General features: G+C 34.3%; 1 protein-coding gene across 4 annotated transcripts in view; it reads left to right on the top strand.

The window, feature by feature from the left end:
• ARHGAP28 (Rho GTPase activating protein 28) overlaps positions 1 to 20,263 on the top strand; it is a 176,339-nt gene that overhangs the window by 73,383 nt on the left and 82,693 nt on the right. For 3 of the 4 annotated variants that reach the window (XM_023534181.1, XM_023534180.1, XM_023534179.1), the window contains exons 2-3: positions 15,614 to 15,816; positions 19,430 to 19,504. In XM_023534181.1, the coding sequence (XP_023389949.1) occupies positions 15,614 to 15,816; positions 19,430 to 19,504 (278 nt within the window). The remainder of the gene's footprint in view (positions 1 to 15,613; positions 15,817 to 19,429; positions 19,505 to 20,263) is intronic. The other variant, XM_011366170.2, reaches the window with a different exon arrangement.

Genomic DNA, 20,263 nt, shown 5'->3' with positions numbered 1-20,263 from the left:
GTTGGGTTCTGTTCAGGATCTGTTTCTCTGTGCTCTATTCTATAAATTGCCTCCATGTCCACTGGAAATCTCTCACCTCATTTCTTTCTCTCTGACGTCACAATTTTGCACAGTTTTGCATTGTTGTTAAATTTAAAACCAGTTGCTTTATTTGTCCAGTTTTCTAGTTGGTAATAATGGGAGGGTAATTCTGAACCCTGTTGTTCTAATGGTTGGAAACAGAAGGACACTTGATGAATTTTTAGTTATACATCTGTATGCATGAATATATGCAGTATTTATTTTAGATCCTTTTACCCTTATTAGAATGAAAGCTTAATGAGGGCTAGGCCTTTTTGTTTAATTTGTATCTATAGTACCTAGAACAGTGCCTGCCACCTGAATCTCAGCCAGGACTAATAGGTACTCAGTAAATATTTATTAAATTATTCATCATTATCATTATATTGTAGGAGGTAAGTTTCTTCAGAAATACATTTTTATTCTTCTCTTTGTACATGTTTCATAATTCACTTTCACCTCTAAATCACCTTCAGGTTAAATTCTTAGTTGTAGATACTTTGCATAAATCTAGTTTTCTCTTTTCTGCTACCAAGCCAAAATTGTGGCTGATTATTGAGAAAGTTGGAGCTGAGTAGAGGAAGTATTTGAGTTTAATGGCCTGTATATTCATGTAAATTCTAAAGCATTCACATACAAATTATTTTACGTCTTTTATGGAGATACCAATAAGTGCATTGTTAGAAATATGCTCAAAATTCTATCAGCCCCACATTAAGAAGAATGCAGGTTTGAGGAGTTCTTTTCTTCGGGAGAGGCCACCTAAAATGGATCTTAAATTAAGTCAAGAGTGGGAGAGAAGATTCCAAGCGTAGGGAAGACATGAGCAAAAGCACCCCCAGTCCTTAATCTGTAGGGTGTGTGGATGAGGATATATGCAGTTGTCTTGAAGTTTCATTGCAACATCCAGATAGACGTGTCCAGTGGGTTGTCGGATGAGTCTGGGAGAATAGTTAAGAATGTGGAGGTTGGAGATAGGTTAAAGATAAATTCTGACATAGGAAGAGCTTTTGTGGGAGTGTCTATGTAGGTATGTAAAGTATGAAGACCTGTGTGCTAAAAATGGAACCTCGAGAGAGACACCAACATATATAGAGATTGGTGGGTAAAGAGGATTCAGAATGTAGACAAAGAAGCACTGGTCAGAGAAGTTTAATGAGAAGAGAGAGAGAGTAATCTCTTGCAAGGAGACAAAATTGTGTTTCTCAAAGTCTGACTCACAAAAAGTGGCACTAGAATTACTTAGAGTAGGCATAGGGGTGGGGCTTATAAAAATACACGTACTCAGGTCTCTTCTAAAATCTTCTGGTTTGAAATTTCTGTGAATAGGATCCAAAGAATGCATTTTATAAAAGTCCTCTTAAGAAATTTTCAGCAAAATAAAATTATGAGCCACTGGAGTAGATTTTTAAGAAGGAACACTCATCGATTCAGTCAAATATATAAGAAAGTACTATTCCAATTGGACTGAAGAAGTATCCACAGCATCTGCCAATTTGAAGGATATCCTGGATCCTGAATTTTCTTGCTGCTGCGACTTAGGATCACCTTTTGCCAGTTTTCTCCAAAATGTATTAATATATTAATATAAATAGTCATTGAATGGATGAATAAATATTCTTAAAATATTCTGAATATTATTAATAACTAATTTAGTAGATAAGAGAGAAGATAAAGCTTAGGGAAAGGAGGTAGAGGACCAAGAACCATCTTTGAATCAGCATTGAATTTACAGATTATCAGGCACACACTCCTCAATGGTAGAAATGGACCTAGCCTCCATTTCTTTGCAAAGTCTATTCAGTTCATATAGTAAACATTTTCTAAGGGTTTATGTAGCATGTAAAGACATTTCCCAAGCATCCCGGCCAGTTTAAAATAAAATAATAAATTCTAAATTCACATTAAAATAAAATAATAAATTCTAAATTCTAAATTCACATTAAAATAAAATAATAAATTCACATTAAAATAAAATAATAAATTCTAAATTCTAAATTCACATTAATTTCTAAATTCACATAAATTCCCTTAATTTCTGTCTATTGAGTACATCCAAATAATACTTCCTAGTAAAACAGAGTTTACCCATCTGTGTTATGTTCAGGAGTGCGGAGGTGTGTAGGAGAGGCTAAGAGAGCTTTCACTATTCTTCCAGACTTTTTAACACTATAGATATATTTTTCCTATTACAATGTATTTATTTTTATGCCTTCTATCTAGGATAATAAAGCCAATAAATTTCTTTTTTTTTTTTCCTTTCGTGAAACAGCATTATCATAAGTTACTCAAATAGCCATAAATAATATTCAGAACCTTTTAATTCTTCATTAATGAATTGATATAAATCCACATTTACCAAAATTTAAGAAATTATTTTTTGTTAAATATATTTTAAAAGTTTGACTAGAGACTGATATTTTTCTAGAATAATTTTATAAAATAAATAAATGGGAAATTCTTAGTCATTTAGTAGAGTTCAGGGTCAATGTATGTAGTTCTATAGGTTGTTTAATGAATAAGAATGCCAAGAGGTCAAGTGGCTATTTAACCTTGCTTCATCAGCAAAACCACATTTTCTCAGAGAGAGGACAACCTTTATTGAATTCATACAAAAGTGCTACATTGACTAGCAGGAGCCCTAGTAGAATTTCATTTTACAGCTCTACTGAAATACAGATATTCTGTTAAACAAAAACTGGGTAATTTTTGTTTTAAAGAAGGAGCTTTTCCTTGAGAAATAAAGCAAAAATGGAAACTCTCTTGCCTATTCATCAAATTTTAAAAAGCCAAAATATTAAGTGGCAGTTTCGTTTTTAAACAAATGAAAATACCGACAGTGAAATACAAGGCCTAACTCCTTTGCGTTATTTGTATTTAAAAAAATGGATAGAAGCTCAGTGGATTTGCTCACAACGGAGCCTATTCAAGGAATTAGTGATTATCATAATTAATCCCAGCCAGTGGTAAAGAAAGAAGATAACATTGCTGACAAATGAGTGGACAGGAAGCCTTAGAGGAGGGAAAACATCCTGGTTGGGTTACTCCTCTTAGAAGGAAAAAGCTTCAGTTTACTAAGATGGTAAAAAAAGAAGTCACTCTCCATTCCCCATGGCATAAACTATTGATCAGGGTTTATAGCCGCCTGTCTGCTGTTAGGGATTAGATACTGAACTACTAAAGTCATTCATCTCAACTCTGGGAGAGCTTCAGAGTTATTGGCAACAGAAGCTCCCACCACAGGAAGTGTCAGCCAGTAAAAAAATTAGTTATTTGATTCTCTTTTGATGGAACTTACACCTCTTGTCGTTCCAGAGTTCACATTTAACATGGGCATTCATGTTACTGGTCTTTGTCATCCTGTGAGAGGGACTTTGAGGACCCTGATTCCTACAGTTGTTCTTGTAGCCTTTTTAGAGTGTGAAGTGCTTTGACTGCTGGCACTTACGTTTGCGCAAGGAATTTATCCGATGAGGAACAGGGTTTTGAGTAAATTGTAGATGGTAGAGAATTAATTTAAAATGCCTTCAGTTGGATTGTTATTGATGTTATCAATAGCAAGTAATAATAAAAATGTGAATTTAGAATTTATTATTTTATTTTAAACTGGCCGGGATGCTTGGGAAATGTCTTTACATGCCACAAGGAAAGCTGAGTAAAATGAAAGTCTTAGCTTCTACTTCCTTGAATAGTTTTAAAATCGAAGACATGAATTATTGATATTGTATCACGAAACTAATACATACTAATATGCCAATCAATGGATAAATTAAAAATATGATTTATGTTTAATAGTGCTCATATAGTTCTTTTAGATCAGATATATGAGTTGCTTTTTAACGTGTGATATCTGTCTATATTTTGTATACAACTTAGATAGATAGCCACTGTATTTAGTCTGCTACACTTGCTAGTTTTTTTAATTCACTTTCAGATTTTTAGAGAACTTTTTTTTAAGTATCTTTATCTTATTGGATATGTTTGCATATAGCTCTCTTTGTTATTTAATAAAGACTTTGACTCAGGACATAATTCTCAACATAATTTATAATAGAAATATGACCCACTTGATAATATGTTTTATCATGTCCTTTTCAGAAATACATTAAGGGAAATAAAAAAGGATAATCTATAACGTAAAAATTTGAGACTTTATTTATGAGTGAGTAAAGAATATAAAGTATAAATGGATTGGGAGACTGGTGGTCAGGGGGAAAAGATCATGGGATTAGGCATCAGGAGACCAAGTTTGGTATTCTAGTTCGCAGTAATTAACTGTGTGGTTTTGAATGAGTTACTTGACTTCTCTGGGTTTCATTTTTCTTATCTGTAAAATGTGATGATTTATTTCAGCATTTCTCAAATTCCCTTTTAGCTTTCTAATTCTAGTTAATTATGGCTTTCCAATTTAAAGTTGTATAGAAGTTAGCAAGCAGCCTTCTTAAGTAAGCTGATGAAAACAAATAGAACACAAGATAATTACTGTTCAAGTGGACTCTATAGAATTAAAACCATGGAGTGAGTCTGGGTGTGGAAATATTATATTGTGAAAAAAGAGAAATCAAGGGATAATTATTCATTCAAATAGCCAACTCACTCCTGTACAATTTAATAAATTGGATTTATATTTCACTTTGGATTTTAAACTGAAAAACTTAAACCTGAACTGATGCTTAGTGCCCCATGAGGAAGAAGGCCAGTCGCTCTCAGGGAAAGTCTTGTCAGGATAGATCACAGAGCTCTTTAAGGTCCATCTACATGAGAATGACCATGGGACACAAGGCAGAGATGGCCTGATAATCTCTTTGCTCTTGTTTGTGATTTTTGTCCAACTATTATTGAGTTTTTGGAGATGAAGAGGAGCAAAAGACAAAATAAATTAAAAAGCAGCACAAGGATACAATAGAATAACGTTCTCACAGTTTGTGGCTGAGCATTAATGACTGGGTAATAATGACAATAAACGGAAATCAGAGATGTGGAGGGAACAGGTTACATGGTTGTGTTCCAGCAAATCATCACAGCACTAGAGAGGCAGAAAGAGAGCTGGGAAACCAAGGCAGACCCTCAGATGACATCAGAATGGAGGACTCTCCTGGTTAATTACTTTGAAAGTCATACACAGCAATATCAGCCAAGCAGGCCCCTCAAAATCACCTTTAAAAAGTAATTTCAGAAGCACAAAACATATAGATCAAGACTCTAATAGTAACATATATTTCTAAATGGATAAAGGTTAAAATTTTATTAGCGTAAGAGAAAGCAGCTTTTTGCTCACATCCTATTTTATAAATTCTTTCCTGGGCATCTCCTAATTGAATAAAAAAATATGAACCTCTGAGCAATGATGACGTGTCACCAAACTTTGAGTTTTCCACTCATAATTTTAACTTTTTCTTTGAGTTACTTGTAGGATTGACTGAGCTTCACCAAAAATCAGTATATACAGCAAGCTCATAAGCCGCATATTAGTTTTATACAGAAAGAACATAAAATGTTCAGACTTGGTGATTTCCTTTGCCTGCAAAGCAGACATTTTAGCCTATCACTTGTTTAGATGTTTATTAGTTGAACAGTTAAGACCATTTCCCTTCTATGACTTATCCTTGGCTCAAAGCGGCAACTAGCCATTCATGGAAGAATCTTTCCATCTTTCTAAATCCATGCTCTTTTTGAAAAATTTGATTCTGGCTTTTTCCTGTTATTTGAAATCCCAAAGCACTTTTAAAAAATGGATTTTGTTTTTTTAGAGCAGTTTTAAATTCACAGCAGAATTGAAGGGAAGGTCCAGATATTTCCCATGGCCCAACACTTGCAGAGCCTCCCGCATTAGCTACATCTCCCACCAGAGTGGTACATTTGTTACAATTGATGAACCTAACACTGACACACCGTCATCACCTAAAGTCCACAGTTTACAGTATGGTTCACTCTTGGTGTTGTACATTCTGTGGGTTTGGACAAATATATAATGACATGTATCAAACAGAATAGTTTCACTGCCCTAAATTTCTCTGTGCTCTTCCCGTTAAACCCTCTCTCTCCTCTCCCACCAATCCCTGCAATCCTGAGCTTTTACTTTCTCCATAGTTTTGCCTTCTCCAGAATGTCATATGGTTGGAATCATATGTAGTATGTAACCTTTTCACATTGGCTTCTTTCACTTAGTAATATGCATTTAAGTTTCTTCCATATCTTCTCATGGCCTGATAGTTCATTTCTTTTTTAGCTCTGAATAGTATTCCATTGGCTGGATATACCACAGTTTATCCATTCACCTACTGAACATCTTGGTTGCTTTCAAGTTTTGGCAATTATGAATAAAGCTGCTTTAAACATTATGTGCAAGTTCTTGGTGGACCTAAGTTTTCAACTCTTTTGAATACTAAGGAGAGTGTTTGCTGAATTGTATGGTAAGGGTATGTTTAGTTTTGTACAAAACTGCCAAACTGTCTTCCAAAGTGGCTGTACCATTTTGCATTTCCACCAGCAATGAACAAGAATGCCTCTTGCTCTATATTCTCACCACTGTTTGGTGGTGGCAGTGTCAAAGCACTTTTAATTATCAAAATCTTCAAAGAATTAAAGGAAGGTAGTTTTTTTTGTTACTATAGTTTTATTGAAATATATTTCACATAACATAATGTGTACAATTCAGTGGTTTTTAGTATCTTCACAAAATTGTGATAGCATCACCATTAATTCCAGAACATGTTCAGCTCCAAAAAGAAACTCCATAACCATTAACAGCACTCTCCATTTTCTCCTTCCTTCAGTCAAAGTAGGGAAAATTTAAGAACCAAATTATATTTTGATTTTGTTATTTGTGTGTGTGTGTGTGTGTGTGTGTGTGTGTGTATACACAAACACATAATCGATGTATTGTAATTATGTGGTTACTATACAAACATTGATTCTGTTAATGACTTTTTCTTTGGTAGATCAATAGACAACCATAACTTAGATTCGAGTCAAGCATATAGAGTTACTTTACTTTCATAGATAGAAGTACAGAAAACATGCTGTCCTTCCCCCATCCCCCAGGAAAAGATTATGTTATTCTCTTTTACAAAAGATCTTGTTACCCCATTTGAGCCTCCTTGTTTGTAAATCGCCGAGATATATAATGGTTTGAAGTTGTTCTTTCCTCCATTGCCACTTTCCTCATTCCTAGCACAGTGCTTTTTACTCAGAGGTGATACATAGATGCATAAGAATTTAATTGCTGGTGTGAACTTCAGTTGCTTTAAATTCCAGCTTTCAAAACCATGTAGAATATTCCTTGTCGAGTGACTGAGATTAGTGCTGTTTTGAGCCTCCATCTAATCTACAAACACATTTTTCTCTATACTTTACTGCCAACAGAGAGGTTTACCTTTTGATGAAATAGCTTCTTCCGCTTTTTCCTTGTTCCTTAAGAGGAATGAGGCAGGCAAGTAAAGGAACAGAAAATTGGGATGACAGGAGGAGAATGAGAGGACACCAGAACGATATTGCAAGACAGAGTCAGGGAGCCTGAGAAAGAAAATGGGAACCTTCTCTTTGTTCTGGCTTCTATTACTCTGAAACTATATCTTCCTTTTATCACCATTGCACTTTCAAGTAAGTGCTTTTCGCAAGACATCCAAGCTGAGCTTGTTTATATACATGTTAGAATCCAAAGATTACTGAGAAGCCAGAGAGCATAAAAACAAGGGATTTGTCCTCTTTATCTGAAAGGCTTCTTGAGGAAGCAAAGAGAGCAGACAGCTGCATTACTGGGATTCTGCCTAGAGTCTGTCCCAGAGTGAGTGATTTGTCTTGCAAGAGCCTTGCTCTAAACACTCACTGTGGTCAGTACCCAAGACCATTCCTCTAGATGGCCTCACTGTTCTGGCACCATTCAAAGACAACGACAATGAGGAATTAAGTCTTTTTTCTTCTTTCAGATAGGGAAGGGGGAAATCTTTGAATTTAGGTATATTCATCCCAAAACTCTTGGAATGTGTTAAATTTGAGAACAATGTGAATATATTCCCCAGATATTTAGGCAAGGATGTCTTCAGCAGGAATGAAGTTTAATTTCATAGTATAGTGATCAAGACCGGACCAAGACATGGGGTTAGGCTAATAATTTGGCAGTCTTTAAAACTGAAAATCATTACGTTAGACCCCACCTTCTTTAAGAGGCAGATTATTGACTGTTTATTCTTACTTGGCATAGAATGGGTATCTTATCTCATCCACCCCAAAGGACCTATTAAAATATTCCTTCCAATTATATCAGGAATGATTTTGGCTGCAAGTAACAATAACAATAAATATTAGAGTAGTTTTTAAAAATAGGAGTTAATTTTGCTCACACTTCTGGAAGTTCAGCAATAGGCAGCATTTGATATTATTTCTGAGACTCAAGGCTGATAACTACAATTTTCCTGGCTTTTTTTTTTTATGGTTGCAAGATGACTGTTGGAGCACCAGTCATTTTGTCCACATTTCAGTAAGAGAGAAGGAAGCAGAGAAGGGAATAGCACCTATATGAGAAAAAAAGAAAGATTTCACTGAAACCATGGAGGGAAATTTTTCTTATGTGACTTTGACATAAATTAGATGGCCACTTTTGAACCAAGGGAATTGGGGAAACAAACCTTCAGAATGGGGTTGGGTCTGAGAGGAGTTCTGATAGATCCAGTTTTATTAATCACATTACATTTCTAGTGATATTTTAATGCCCTGTGGTACTCTAGCACTCATTATAGCCTGACCCTAAATCTAGCTATGAGCGTGCTAACAAATTAAATTATAGTAATCACTTAACACTTGGATTTACTATGTGCCATGCATGTTACATATATTAATTCACTTAATTCTTATAATAACCCCATTAAATGTATGTGGTTAATGCTTCTATTTTATAGATTTAGAAATGGAGGCACAGAGGTTTAATAGCATGCTCAAGGTCATAGATCTAAGAAGTGGCAGAGCCCACATTTAAAACTGGGCTAGCTGGCTTTAGAGTTTTTCCTCTAAATCAGTATATTATATTCCTTCTCTGGTATAAAAATATATATAGCTGTAAGTGGATATACAAATACCTGAGGGGACTTTTAAAATTAAGAAAGATTACTGCAGGGATGGCATTCGAACAGGACCGAAAAGGTTTGAATTTGTATCCTGGCTCCTATGTCACTAGCATTCATTCAGCAAATATTTCTGAGTTCCTATCATTTGCCAGATACTGTGTAAGTAAGACAGACATGGTTCCTCTTTATTCAAGTGGGAAAAAAATAGTTGCAAAAAAATCGAAGTGAGTGAATAAATAAATAGTATATTGTTGCTAAATGAGAAGAAGGAAATGCAGAAAGCTGAGATCGTGGATAACTGGAGGAATGCTATGTTAGGATGGCCAGGAAAAGATTCCCCAAGGAGGTGACATTAAGGTTGGGAGCTGAATGATGAGAGGTGTCTTGCAATAGAAAAAGCAGGAGACTGTTCCAGACAGAAAAACAAACAAGAACATAAAAGAAAATTTCTTAAGAGAAGAAAGAGCTTGGCTCTTAGGAAATTGAAAAAAGATTACTATGCCTAGCTCTAATGCCAGGGAGAATGATATAAGATGAAACTACATATGTTACAGGACAGAACATGCTGGGCCATGAAGTCCTAGAAAAGACTTTTCATTTTATTACAATTGCAATGGGATGTGTACCCACTTTAGTCTGGGTAACTGTTTCCATTGTTGTATAATGAGATATATAATACGTGCTTTATCTACTTCATGAAGTTAATGTAAGTATCAAGTGAGGTAATGTGTGTGATAGTAACTTTTTATATGTAAAATTCTCTATGAAATAAGAGATAATAAAGGTGCATAGAGTATTTCTTATCAAGAGGTATGTCTTTTAAAAATATTGTTTGGAAAATACTCAGACCAGTTGAACTTGTGGTTAGAGCAAGTGGTGTTTAAGCAAATAGAAAGTTTAAAAAATTGACATATTTACAGTGTTCTGTGGGAGTTCCACTTCCTCATAAGACATAAACTAGGTCATAGCAGACTATCTTTCCCACTGTAACAACTAGAGAAAAAGGGATACATGTTAAAATCATGTGTTTAAAAAAAAAAAAAAAAAAACTTTACTAGAGAGCTAGGGACACAAAGAAGTCTAAAGGAGTTAAATTCCAGGGTGAGCAGAGCCAGTGGTCATTTCCCTTCATGGGAAGGTGTCTCCTGAGTCTGCACCGCTGGACAGAAGGTCTCACCTTTATAGGCAGAGGGACTCTGCAGGGGCGAGGAGGCACCAATGGAATTTGTAGAAGCACCAAATGCAGAACTATTTCTCCACACCTGGCAGTTCTCCCCTTTGGGATCTTTGCTGAGAGTCCAGCAATATAGGAGGCTTAGGGCTGAGCTCTAAAGCAGAGAGAGATTTCTGTAGTCCATGGTGTTTATCCCAAAACCCTACCAGAGGGAGGGACCTTTATAATACACGAAGGACAGATCTTCCCCCTTGAAGCATTTGAAACTGGAGGTGACCTAAAATTTATTAAAATTGCAGCCCAACCCAGACCTAGCTCAATTCTTGATTGGATTGAATTGATATCCTCCTCACTTCAAGTACCAGACAAAGGAAAAGCCTTGTCTCTCTGGGGGGAAATTATTTGCTCCAACTTTCTAGAGTTCTTTTAAAAACAATGTCTCCATACAACAAAAAATTATGCGATTTGTAAAGGAGAAAGAAAATGTGATTCATGAACAATTGACTTTTTAAACATTAATAGCAGACACGTTGAAGGCACAGATGTTGGCATTAAGAGACAAAAACTTTCAAATAACAATGATGAATAAATATGTTAAAGAAATCAGAGGAAAAGTGGATAAAAAGATGAATAATGTCAACATGTAAGTAGAATCTCTAAAAAGAAATAATTGGCATTTTTGATATGAAAAACAATATCAGAATTGAAGCATTCACTGGACGAACTTATTAGCAGACTAGACACAAAGAAGAAAGTAAAAGTGAAACAAAAATAGGACAGTAGAAAATCTCTAAACCGAAACACAGAAAAAGAATGGGGAAAAAGTTAAAGCAGATTGTGAGGGACATTTGGGATAGTATAAAATGGCTTAACAGCCAGGTTACTGGAGTTTCAGAGAAAGAGAATAGAGAGAATGGGATGGAAGAAATATTTCAAGAGAAAATGGATAAGAATATACCAAAATTGATAAAAGATTCTAGAAACTCAATAAACCTCAGGAAGAATAAATACAAACTAAAGTCTAGGCATATCATAATTAAACTGCTAAAACCAAAGGATAAAGAGAAAATATATTTAAAGCAGCTAGAGAAAAAAAGACATTAGAGGAACACCAGTAAGAATTATAATTGACTTCTCGTCTCATCGGAATCAAGAGTCCAGAGGCAATGGAATGACATCTTTAAAAGGATTTTAAAAACAACAACAAAACTATCAGCCTAAATTTCTATGACCAGTGAACATATTTATTAAAAATGTATTATTGACATTCAGAAAGAAATCTGAGGGAATTTGTTGCCGACAGATCCTCAGTACAAGAAATGGTAAGGAAAGAAAGGAGTGCTATAGGAAGTTCTTAAAGCTGGAGGGAAATGATTTGTTATGAATATACGAACATGCAGGAAGGAATAAAGAGCATCAGAAAGAATAAATATCAAAGACTTTAATTTTTTTAAAAAATTAACTTTTTGAAAGCAACAACAATAATAACTTGTGGAATGTAAACATTATGGCAATAGTAATATAAAAGGTAGAGGGAGAATTATCTTGTAAGGTATTTACATTGTATGAAGTTGTAAAATACTAATTTAAGGTAGAGAGTAATAAGTTATAGGTCTGTAGTAATTATTAAAATATAATACAAGTTATCTTTTAAAATAATGGAGGGAAGATAAAATAATAAAAACTTTTTTAAAAATGCCACTATGAATTTATGGTAATTACTGTGCACTTAAAATCTAATTTTAAACCTAATTGTGATTTCCCAACAAAAGTTGCTATGTAATACAATTGCATTGTTTTTTATGTAGTGTTTTCCTGTTATTGTTTTCAAATTAAAATATACAAACAGCTGGTGAAGCCTAAGCTCTTTTAACCCCAATATGGTGAGGTATGCAGCTACAAATCAAGGCTCATCAAAGTGTTCGATGAGTCTGAGGATCATGATTATGTAATGCTTCAAGAATGGAAGGTCATAGTCCCTACTCCACCCTAGAATAATGGGGAAAATATTTGAATTCCTAACTAAAAAAATGAGAATTCTTCAAAATGTGTTTGTCCCCAAAGTGCTGACTGACTTGCCAAAAAAAGAAGAGTTGATCACTGCAAATAAAGGTTTAGGTGGATTGTCTCAGATGAAACCACTGTGTCACTCATATGCTCATAATCTATTTTTCATATCTGATCCCCTTGTCCCCAGCAGTTTTATAATGATCTTTTCTCAGAGATTCATCAGTGTACCTTTTGTAAGAAACTGTGGACTGTAACTAAAATTATCGTTATAACCCTAATATATCTGTTCCTCATCTTCTAAGATTTACTTATTATTTTCCAAATTTATCACTTTCAAACATTTTCAGTGTTTGGCTATATCTGCATTTTGCTTAATTTCTAAGATAAATTATGCTACTCCATGTAGCCATAGAGATGATATCTTCGTATTGACATGGAAAAGATGTCTATGACATGTTTTTGAGAGTGGAAGACAGAGCAGCTTATAGGGCAGTGTCGATGTGATGCAGATGGGAAGGGAATACCTTCAATTTCTGCTTTATACAATCGTGTATTTAAACTTTTACACTTGTTAATACACTGTATTATAATTTTTAAAAACATGGTCTGTGTCTACTGTTAAGACTACATTTTTTTCAAGTCAAGCATATTTATTTTTTTAAATAAACCTAAAAAATTTAGAACTAGAGAAAGTTTGGGGCATCTATAAACTTTTTCTGAATATGGTTATAGGGAGGACAGTAGGCTGTGTGAGTAGTAGTAATTAATTACAGTTTTTTGAGAAAGGTATTTATATATTACTCTATGAATTTATTAGGTTTTCAGTATTGGTCTTATGACAAAAGGGAAAAGGCTTTAAAAACCTAAAATAATAAGAGAAGCAATGGTTGTCTTTGATAACTGTCAATTTCATCTGCATTTCACTTACTAGAATGTGTCTTGTCAAACTACAAAGAATTCAGTGAAAAACTCTTACCCAATTATCAAACAAAGCTGCCTGAAATTATCTTTATCACACAGTACAACATATAAAAATGAAAGTGAATATTTCTTTTTTTTTTCTGAAGTGCTTTGACTTTTAAAAATAAATTGGTTAACTTGCTCCAACTAATATTTAAAACTAGAATGACTTTCAGTCTGGTACTATGAAAAGATCAATGATAAAAATTTCTAGAAATTTATACTAAAGGTTATTTAGAAATCTAGGATTCATAGAGGTATAGACAATGTGAGCAAATGGATTTTTTTTCTTATTTCCCATTGTTTTTGTACTTTGATGAATATCAGTGTGCTTTTCTTATGCTATAGGACATGGCTAAATTTGATAGCAGTCTACTGCTCTGCATATCAAAATTTAATTGTCTTAAGTGAATCATAATGCCCATGGTTGGACGCTTCTATGCCATTGCTCTGGTTACCTCTTTCCATCTGGGCGGTTTTTTTATTTTTTTGTTTTGTTTTGTTTTGGTTGGGGCAGGTGAAACCGGCTGAGACCACATATTGGTCAAGAGGTAGTCTCAGCCTTTTGGTTCGTATAAGGACAATAACAGAAGATTTTACTGCATAAAATAACTCAGATACTTTTCATGATCAAGGACTGAAATGTTCCAGTTAATCAAACATCCTGCTTCTAAGAAATATAGCATTTGTTAATAAAACCATGGAAATCAAATACTAAAATTTTTTTCTAGCTTTGTTGAGATATAATTGACATATAACATTGTATAAATGTAAGGTGTACAACATGATGATTTGATACACATAGATATTGTGAAATGTTTGCCACAATAAAGTTAGTTAATATATCCATTACTTTACATAAAAATATTTTTATTTTTACGTCATCAAAATCTATCAGAATTCCAGCATTTTGGCATATCTCCTCTACTGTGTCTCTTGATCTTTAAACTAACATTTGTTGAACGTTTTCATGTTCCAGATGCTTTACATGTGCTAATTCATTTAGTCCTTGCAGCAGCTCCACGAGGACTGTGACCCATGAAACTGCTCCATGCTCAGCCATTTGTCTCCTAGATTGATGGTGGTCCTATTGGCAAGTCGAACTGGGGCCTACACTGCCCTTCTCTGTGGTTGGACCCTAGCATCAGTGGTGATCTAGTTTTTCGTCGAATATTATAAATTATTTCCTCTCACTATCTCATCTCAAAAGCCAACTTAAAAAAATTGTTTTTCAATTCAAAAAAAATTCTGGCAAAATATACATAAGATAAAATTTACCATCTTAACCATTTTTAAGCATATAGATTAGGTACATTCATTCACATTGTTGTGTAAACGACTCCACCATCCCCCTCCAGAACCGATTTCATCTTGCGAAACTAAAACTCTGTATCCATTAAATAACTATTGCCGTTTCCTTCTCCCCTTTGCCCTGAGCAATCACCATTCTATTTTCTGTTTCCATTAATTTGATTATTTTAGGCACCTCATATAAGTGGAACCACATAGTATTTGTTTTATTGTACCTGGCCTATTTCACTTAGCATAATGTCTTCACGTTTCACCCATGTTGTAGCGTGTATCAGAATTTCTTCCTTTTTAAGGCTGAATAATATTTCTTTCTTTGTACTATATACCACATTTTGTTTACCCATCCATTTGTTGATAGGTATTTGGGTTGTTTCTACTTTGTGGCTTTTGCGAATAATGCTATTAGGAACATGAACATACAAAAGTCTCTTCGAGACCTTGCTCTCAGTTCTTTTGGGTATATACCTAGAAGTGGAATTTCTGGATCATATACAATTCTATGTTCAATTTTTAAAGAACCTCCATACTGTTTACCACAGCAGCTATACCATTTTACATTCCCACCAACAGTGCACAGGGGTTCCAGTTTCTCCACATCCTCAACACTTGTTTTCTGAGGTGTGTGTGTGCGTGTGTGTGTGTGTGTGTGTGTGTGTCTCTCTCTCTCTGTCTGTCTGTGTGAGACCACCCTAATGAGTGTGAGCAACTGACTTTTTACACCCATCTCTGTCCTTATCTTACTTTACAGTGGCAAACTTTTACTATATATGTTTTGACTAATACAAATAACTGCTACTTTATGAGTATGTGAATATTATAAAAAGTATTTTTGTGGTAATTTCTATATGGCCATAGAGTCATTATGAATTATAGAGAATAAAAAAGAAGGGCCACCACTGAGTGGAGATTATTCCCTCAAGTGCCTCTCTAACACACTAACTCCATTTCTATATTGATTTTAAACTTAAATTGAATTTCGTGATTTATGACATAAAAGACACTGATTCTCCTTCACAGATATTATTTTTTTCCTTAGAAAATCCATTCCTCACTGCCGAAGAATTAACAGGATGCTCTCCAATGAATCCTTACATTCTCCTGCATGCAGCCGCTCCAACTCACAAGCCTCTATAGACAGCGCCTCCATGGAGGATTTCTGGCGGGAAATAGAAAGTATTAAAGAGAACAGCATGGGGGGACAGGAAGAGCAGACGCCAGCTGAGATCAAGCCCGTTGATGGTAAGGTGCTAGATTTGTTTTCCTATGTGCTGACTGTCTTTGTATGTTCTCTCTTATTCTGTCAGCAGGTAGAAATTATCCCATTAGTAATTTAACAAATGAGTTAGTAGAATTAGGCATATCAGCTACCTGTTTCCACCGATTTGTATCTACTGGACTGGCTCAGGATGGCTTCTCTCCAAGGTGACATAATCCGAAGGAGGGCTGTCATCAAAATCAGAATTGATCCCTTACATAATGCTACTTAGGGATGCTGTGCTTAGCTATTAATTTCATTTATTATCATCTAGCAAACTGAGTATTTTAACTTTGATAGCTTTTACATCTGTATGTCTGTATACTTGACTATTAATTACAGAGAGAGAGAGAGAGAGAGAGAGAGAGAGAGAGAGAAACAGGGAAAGAGAGATAGGGAGAGAGAATGACTGAAAGAGGGATGGGGAGAGGGATAGGAAGAGAAAAAGGAAAAAAAAATGCCAGTATAATTTTGGAGGAAAAAAATCTATGAAGCATTTACTGGTATTAATGTATTTGGAATGTATTGTTTTATATAATGCATGCAAACTAAAAGCCATGTAAAATATACTAGTTTTCAGTAAAACTAAACAGAAAGAGGTTGAGAACCAAAATAAATTTAAAAATAATGAACGTATAATTGTCTTTAGTTTTCAAAAAGAGCAAAATTACTCACCTGGGATTAAAAGCATGAGTTATCTCCTCCACGTCCTACCTATGAACAAGTAAATACATAAGACATCCAAGAAAGACTGAAGGTAGTTTATTAAGTGTACGCATATGAATATTTTCATTAGGCAGTGATACACATGTGTATGTACTTAAATGTGTATGTATAATGTGTATTTGTATTACATACATACACATTTATATCTATCTGTAATCAGAGATATTGAAATATATGAATTCACAGCTATACCTTCAATTTCAATCTAATACCACTAAGTTCATTATACTTTTCTCCCTTAAAATGTTTGTAACTCCTTTTTTAGTAAGAAAACTGGCTTCCATTATCTTAAATATATATACTTATTTGATCAATACCCCCTATACATTCATAGTTTCACTCTACCTCTCATGGTTGCCCTTCTCATCTCACTTGGGTTCCAGTATCCTAGCCTAGACTACACCTCTTCATAGATGTCTGCCTCGCTGTGCTCCAACTAATGGCTTTATGCTTTAGTACTAATTTTGGGGAGAAGAAAAAAGTAGCCGTCTTCTTTTAAAGAAATTAATATTCACATAGCTGACATTTCTACTGCTTTGTTTTTACATATACAGTATTCATCCGATAGTTTTTCCCTTTAACCTAAAGAGTTCCCTTCAGCATATCTTACAGAGCGAGTTTGTGGTGATAAATTCTCTTGATTTTTATTCACCCGATAATGACTTTATTCCACCTTCATTCTTGAAGGAGATTTTTGCTGGGTATATAATTATTGGTTGACAGGTTCTTTTTTTTTTCTTTCTTTCTTTCAGGATTTTAAAGATGTTATCCTACTGTCTTTTGACCTCCACTGTTCCTGATCAAGAATCAATGTATTTATATTGTTGTTTCTCTCTATGTAATGTGTTATCTTCCTCTGACTATATTCAGTTTTCTTTCTACCTTTGCTTTTCAGCAGTTTGACTTTCAAAAGTCTAAGTGCAGGTCTTTTTTTTTTTTTTTTTTTTACGTATTTACCTACTCAGTGTTAGCTGAACTAGTTGATTTTTCAGCATATTTTGGAAACTTGGACATTATTTCTTCAAATATTCTTTTCTGCACCACCCTCTCTCTTCTCTGAAACTTCAGCTGCACATATCTTACAGGACTTAACATTTCCCAAAGGTCAGTGGGGCTCTGTTTTAAATGTTCAAAAATATTTTTCTGTCTTTCACATTGGATACTTTCTGTTGATTTTTTCAAGTTTACCGGCCCTTTCTTTTAAAGTTTCTAATATGCTATTAGGCCCTCTCAGCAAATTTTTTATTTAATATATTTTAATTTTCAGTTCTATAATTTAGATTTTAGCTCTTTTCGTTTTCTTTACATTTTTCATTTCTTTGCTGAAATTCTTTGTGCACTCATCATGAGTATCTTTTCCTGTAAGTCCTTGAGCATATGTATAATAGCTGCTTTAAAGTTCTTGTCTAACATCAGAGTCATCTCAGAGTCACTTTCTATTGACTACCTTTTCTCTTGATAGATTAAGCCATTTTTTTGTTTTGTTTTTTATTATATCAGATATTATAACATTTTTGTTAATGTAATTATATCGTAACATTATTGATAAGTTGCAGACTCTGTATTCTATTATATACCTCTGAAGGGAGTTAATTTTAGTTCTAGTAGTTAACTTGACTAGACTCATAATCCCAAGTCTGTTGTTCCTGCTCTATGTAGCATCTGTAACCTTGGTCATTTATTTTAGACTTCTAGTTGCTGTTTTTCAGTAGTATGCTTGGTGTCTACCATTCACTCACCTTTTTAGTTCAAGGTTTAGTCATGGATTTGGTCAGAGTTTATGTACATATTTTGAAGCGCTTTCCTATGTGGCTTCCTCCTAACAGGAGTATGTTCCTCACTTTCCAGCTATTCTGGTAATTGCATGCTCTGTCCTCTGACTACTCAAATAAGTCTATGGCTTTCTGTTTGAGTTTTAGCCACCCGGTACTGTAGGAATTGGAAAATGACCTCAACTGTAAAGTTGCATAAATGTAAATCTCACCCAGCGCATTTTCTTTTATCAAAATTTAATTGTTTTTCACTTCCTGCCTGCACTTGGTTCCTTTCCATTACCTTCAAGTAGTTATTTTTATGTACTTAGTTTAGAGTTCAAAGTTATTATGCATAGGACTGGTTTTTCTACACAAGCTACTCTACCTTCTCTAGAAGATTTTATTCCCTTTTAAATATGGTTCCCCAACAAAATTACTAACATGGTATATTAGTACAGAATGGTACATATGTGAGCTTTATGCACTTTTAAAATTTGCTGTTCTATATTCATTATTTTCTGACTCATTAGAAAAATTCCTTAATTTTCTGTTTCACTTGAAAGTTAATTAATTCATATATGTGTGCCTGTTCTGTGTAGACACTATGCAAGATTTTGGAATTCTTTCATGGAGTTTGTAATTTAGTGGAAAAGAAAGAAATCAGTGAAATAATATAACCAAACATATTTTTTGAGTAAAAGTTATTTTAAGGAAAAAGAAACACAGCATTATTTGGATAGATAGCGGTAGTACCTGACTTTGTCTGAGGGATTCAGGAAAAAACGACTTACGTTATTGAGGAAGGAATTAGTAAACTTAGATCTAAAAAGTTGAATGGCCAGTGTAGGGGGTCATCTAGAAGGATGGACATGTCCAAAGGAACTTTGTAACAAAAATAGATTATGGCACTTTTGAGGAACCAGAAGTAGGCTAGTATTGCTCAGGAAGAGAAGAAGAGAGAGTATGGTACAAGCTGTGATCAGAAAGGTAAGCAGCTTCATATTTATAGGCCATGTTAAGGGTTTTATTCTTAATTCTATGAGCAAGGGAAAATTGTGGCATTTTTTTAAGAAAAGGGTATTGAGTTTATATTTGTATTTTGAATGGACTAATTTAGTTACAATATGGAAAATGGATTGGAAGAGGAATGAAGAATGGGAAGAACTATTGAGAGGCTATTGCAGCAATTCAGGTGAGAAATGATGGTAACTTGGACCAGGGTCATGGCAGAAGAGATAAAAAAGGGTGGAAATTTTTGAGAAATAATAAGGAGGTAATATCAAAGAGACTCGATAATATATTGGATTTGACATGTAGAAGAGAAGATGTCAGTAATGTCTCCTGGGTTACTTGCTTGCCAAATTAGGTGGTAAGTAGATTTCGTTTACTAAAATATAGAATACCGAAAGAGGCCTAGAGTTGGGAATGAAAAAATATGCATTCAAATTTGAACATGTTGAATTTGATATATGGTAGAGCCAAGTAGATACTGAGTAGGCAACTGGAGCTGGATATTCCAAAGAATGTTTTATGTTCAAGTTACACATTTGGCAACTTGAGTAATGAGCACAGGATTCCATTTTCCACAATTCAGCAAACAGGAGCAACATTGATCTCTTCTATATAGACATTTCTTTACTGTGGAAAATATATATTCTACATATTCTACAGTTTGAGTCCAAGAATTTAGATTATCCTTAATCCTAGTATATGTTGTTAACTCAGCAACCTTATCAATTACTCTTTACTCTTACTCTGTCTTACAGAGCTGTAGGAGGAAAAAATCCAATTTTTAAAACTAATATTAAGCTATATTTGTAAATTCTGTCTTCAAAAATGAAAATCTTATCTAAGGCTTAAGGAAAGGAAAGGTTCCAAGTCATACTCACTAATTTAAAAGGTTTATTTTAGATTAGGGCTGTTAAACTTTGGTTCACCTTTGCATTTTCTG

Source organism: Pteropus vampyrus, unplaced genomic scaffold, assembly GCF_000151845.1.
Source record: "Pteropus vampyrus isolate Shadow unplaced genomic scaffold, Pvam_2.0 Scaffold122, whole genome shotgun sequence".
Lineage (NCBI taxonomy): Eukaryota > Metazoa > Chordata > Mammalia > Chiroptera > Pteropodidae > Pteropus > Pteropus vampyrus.
This window is presented reverse-complemented; position numbering and strand designations above follow the sequence as displayed.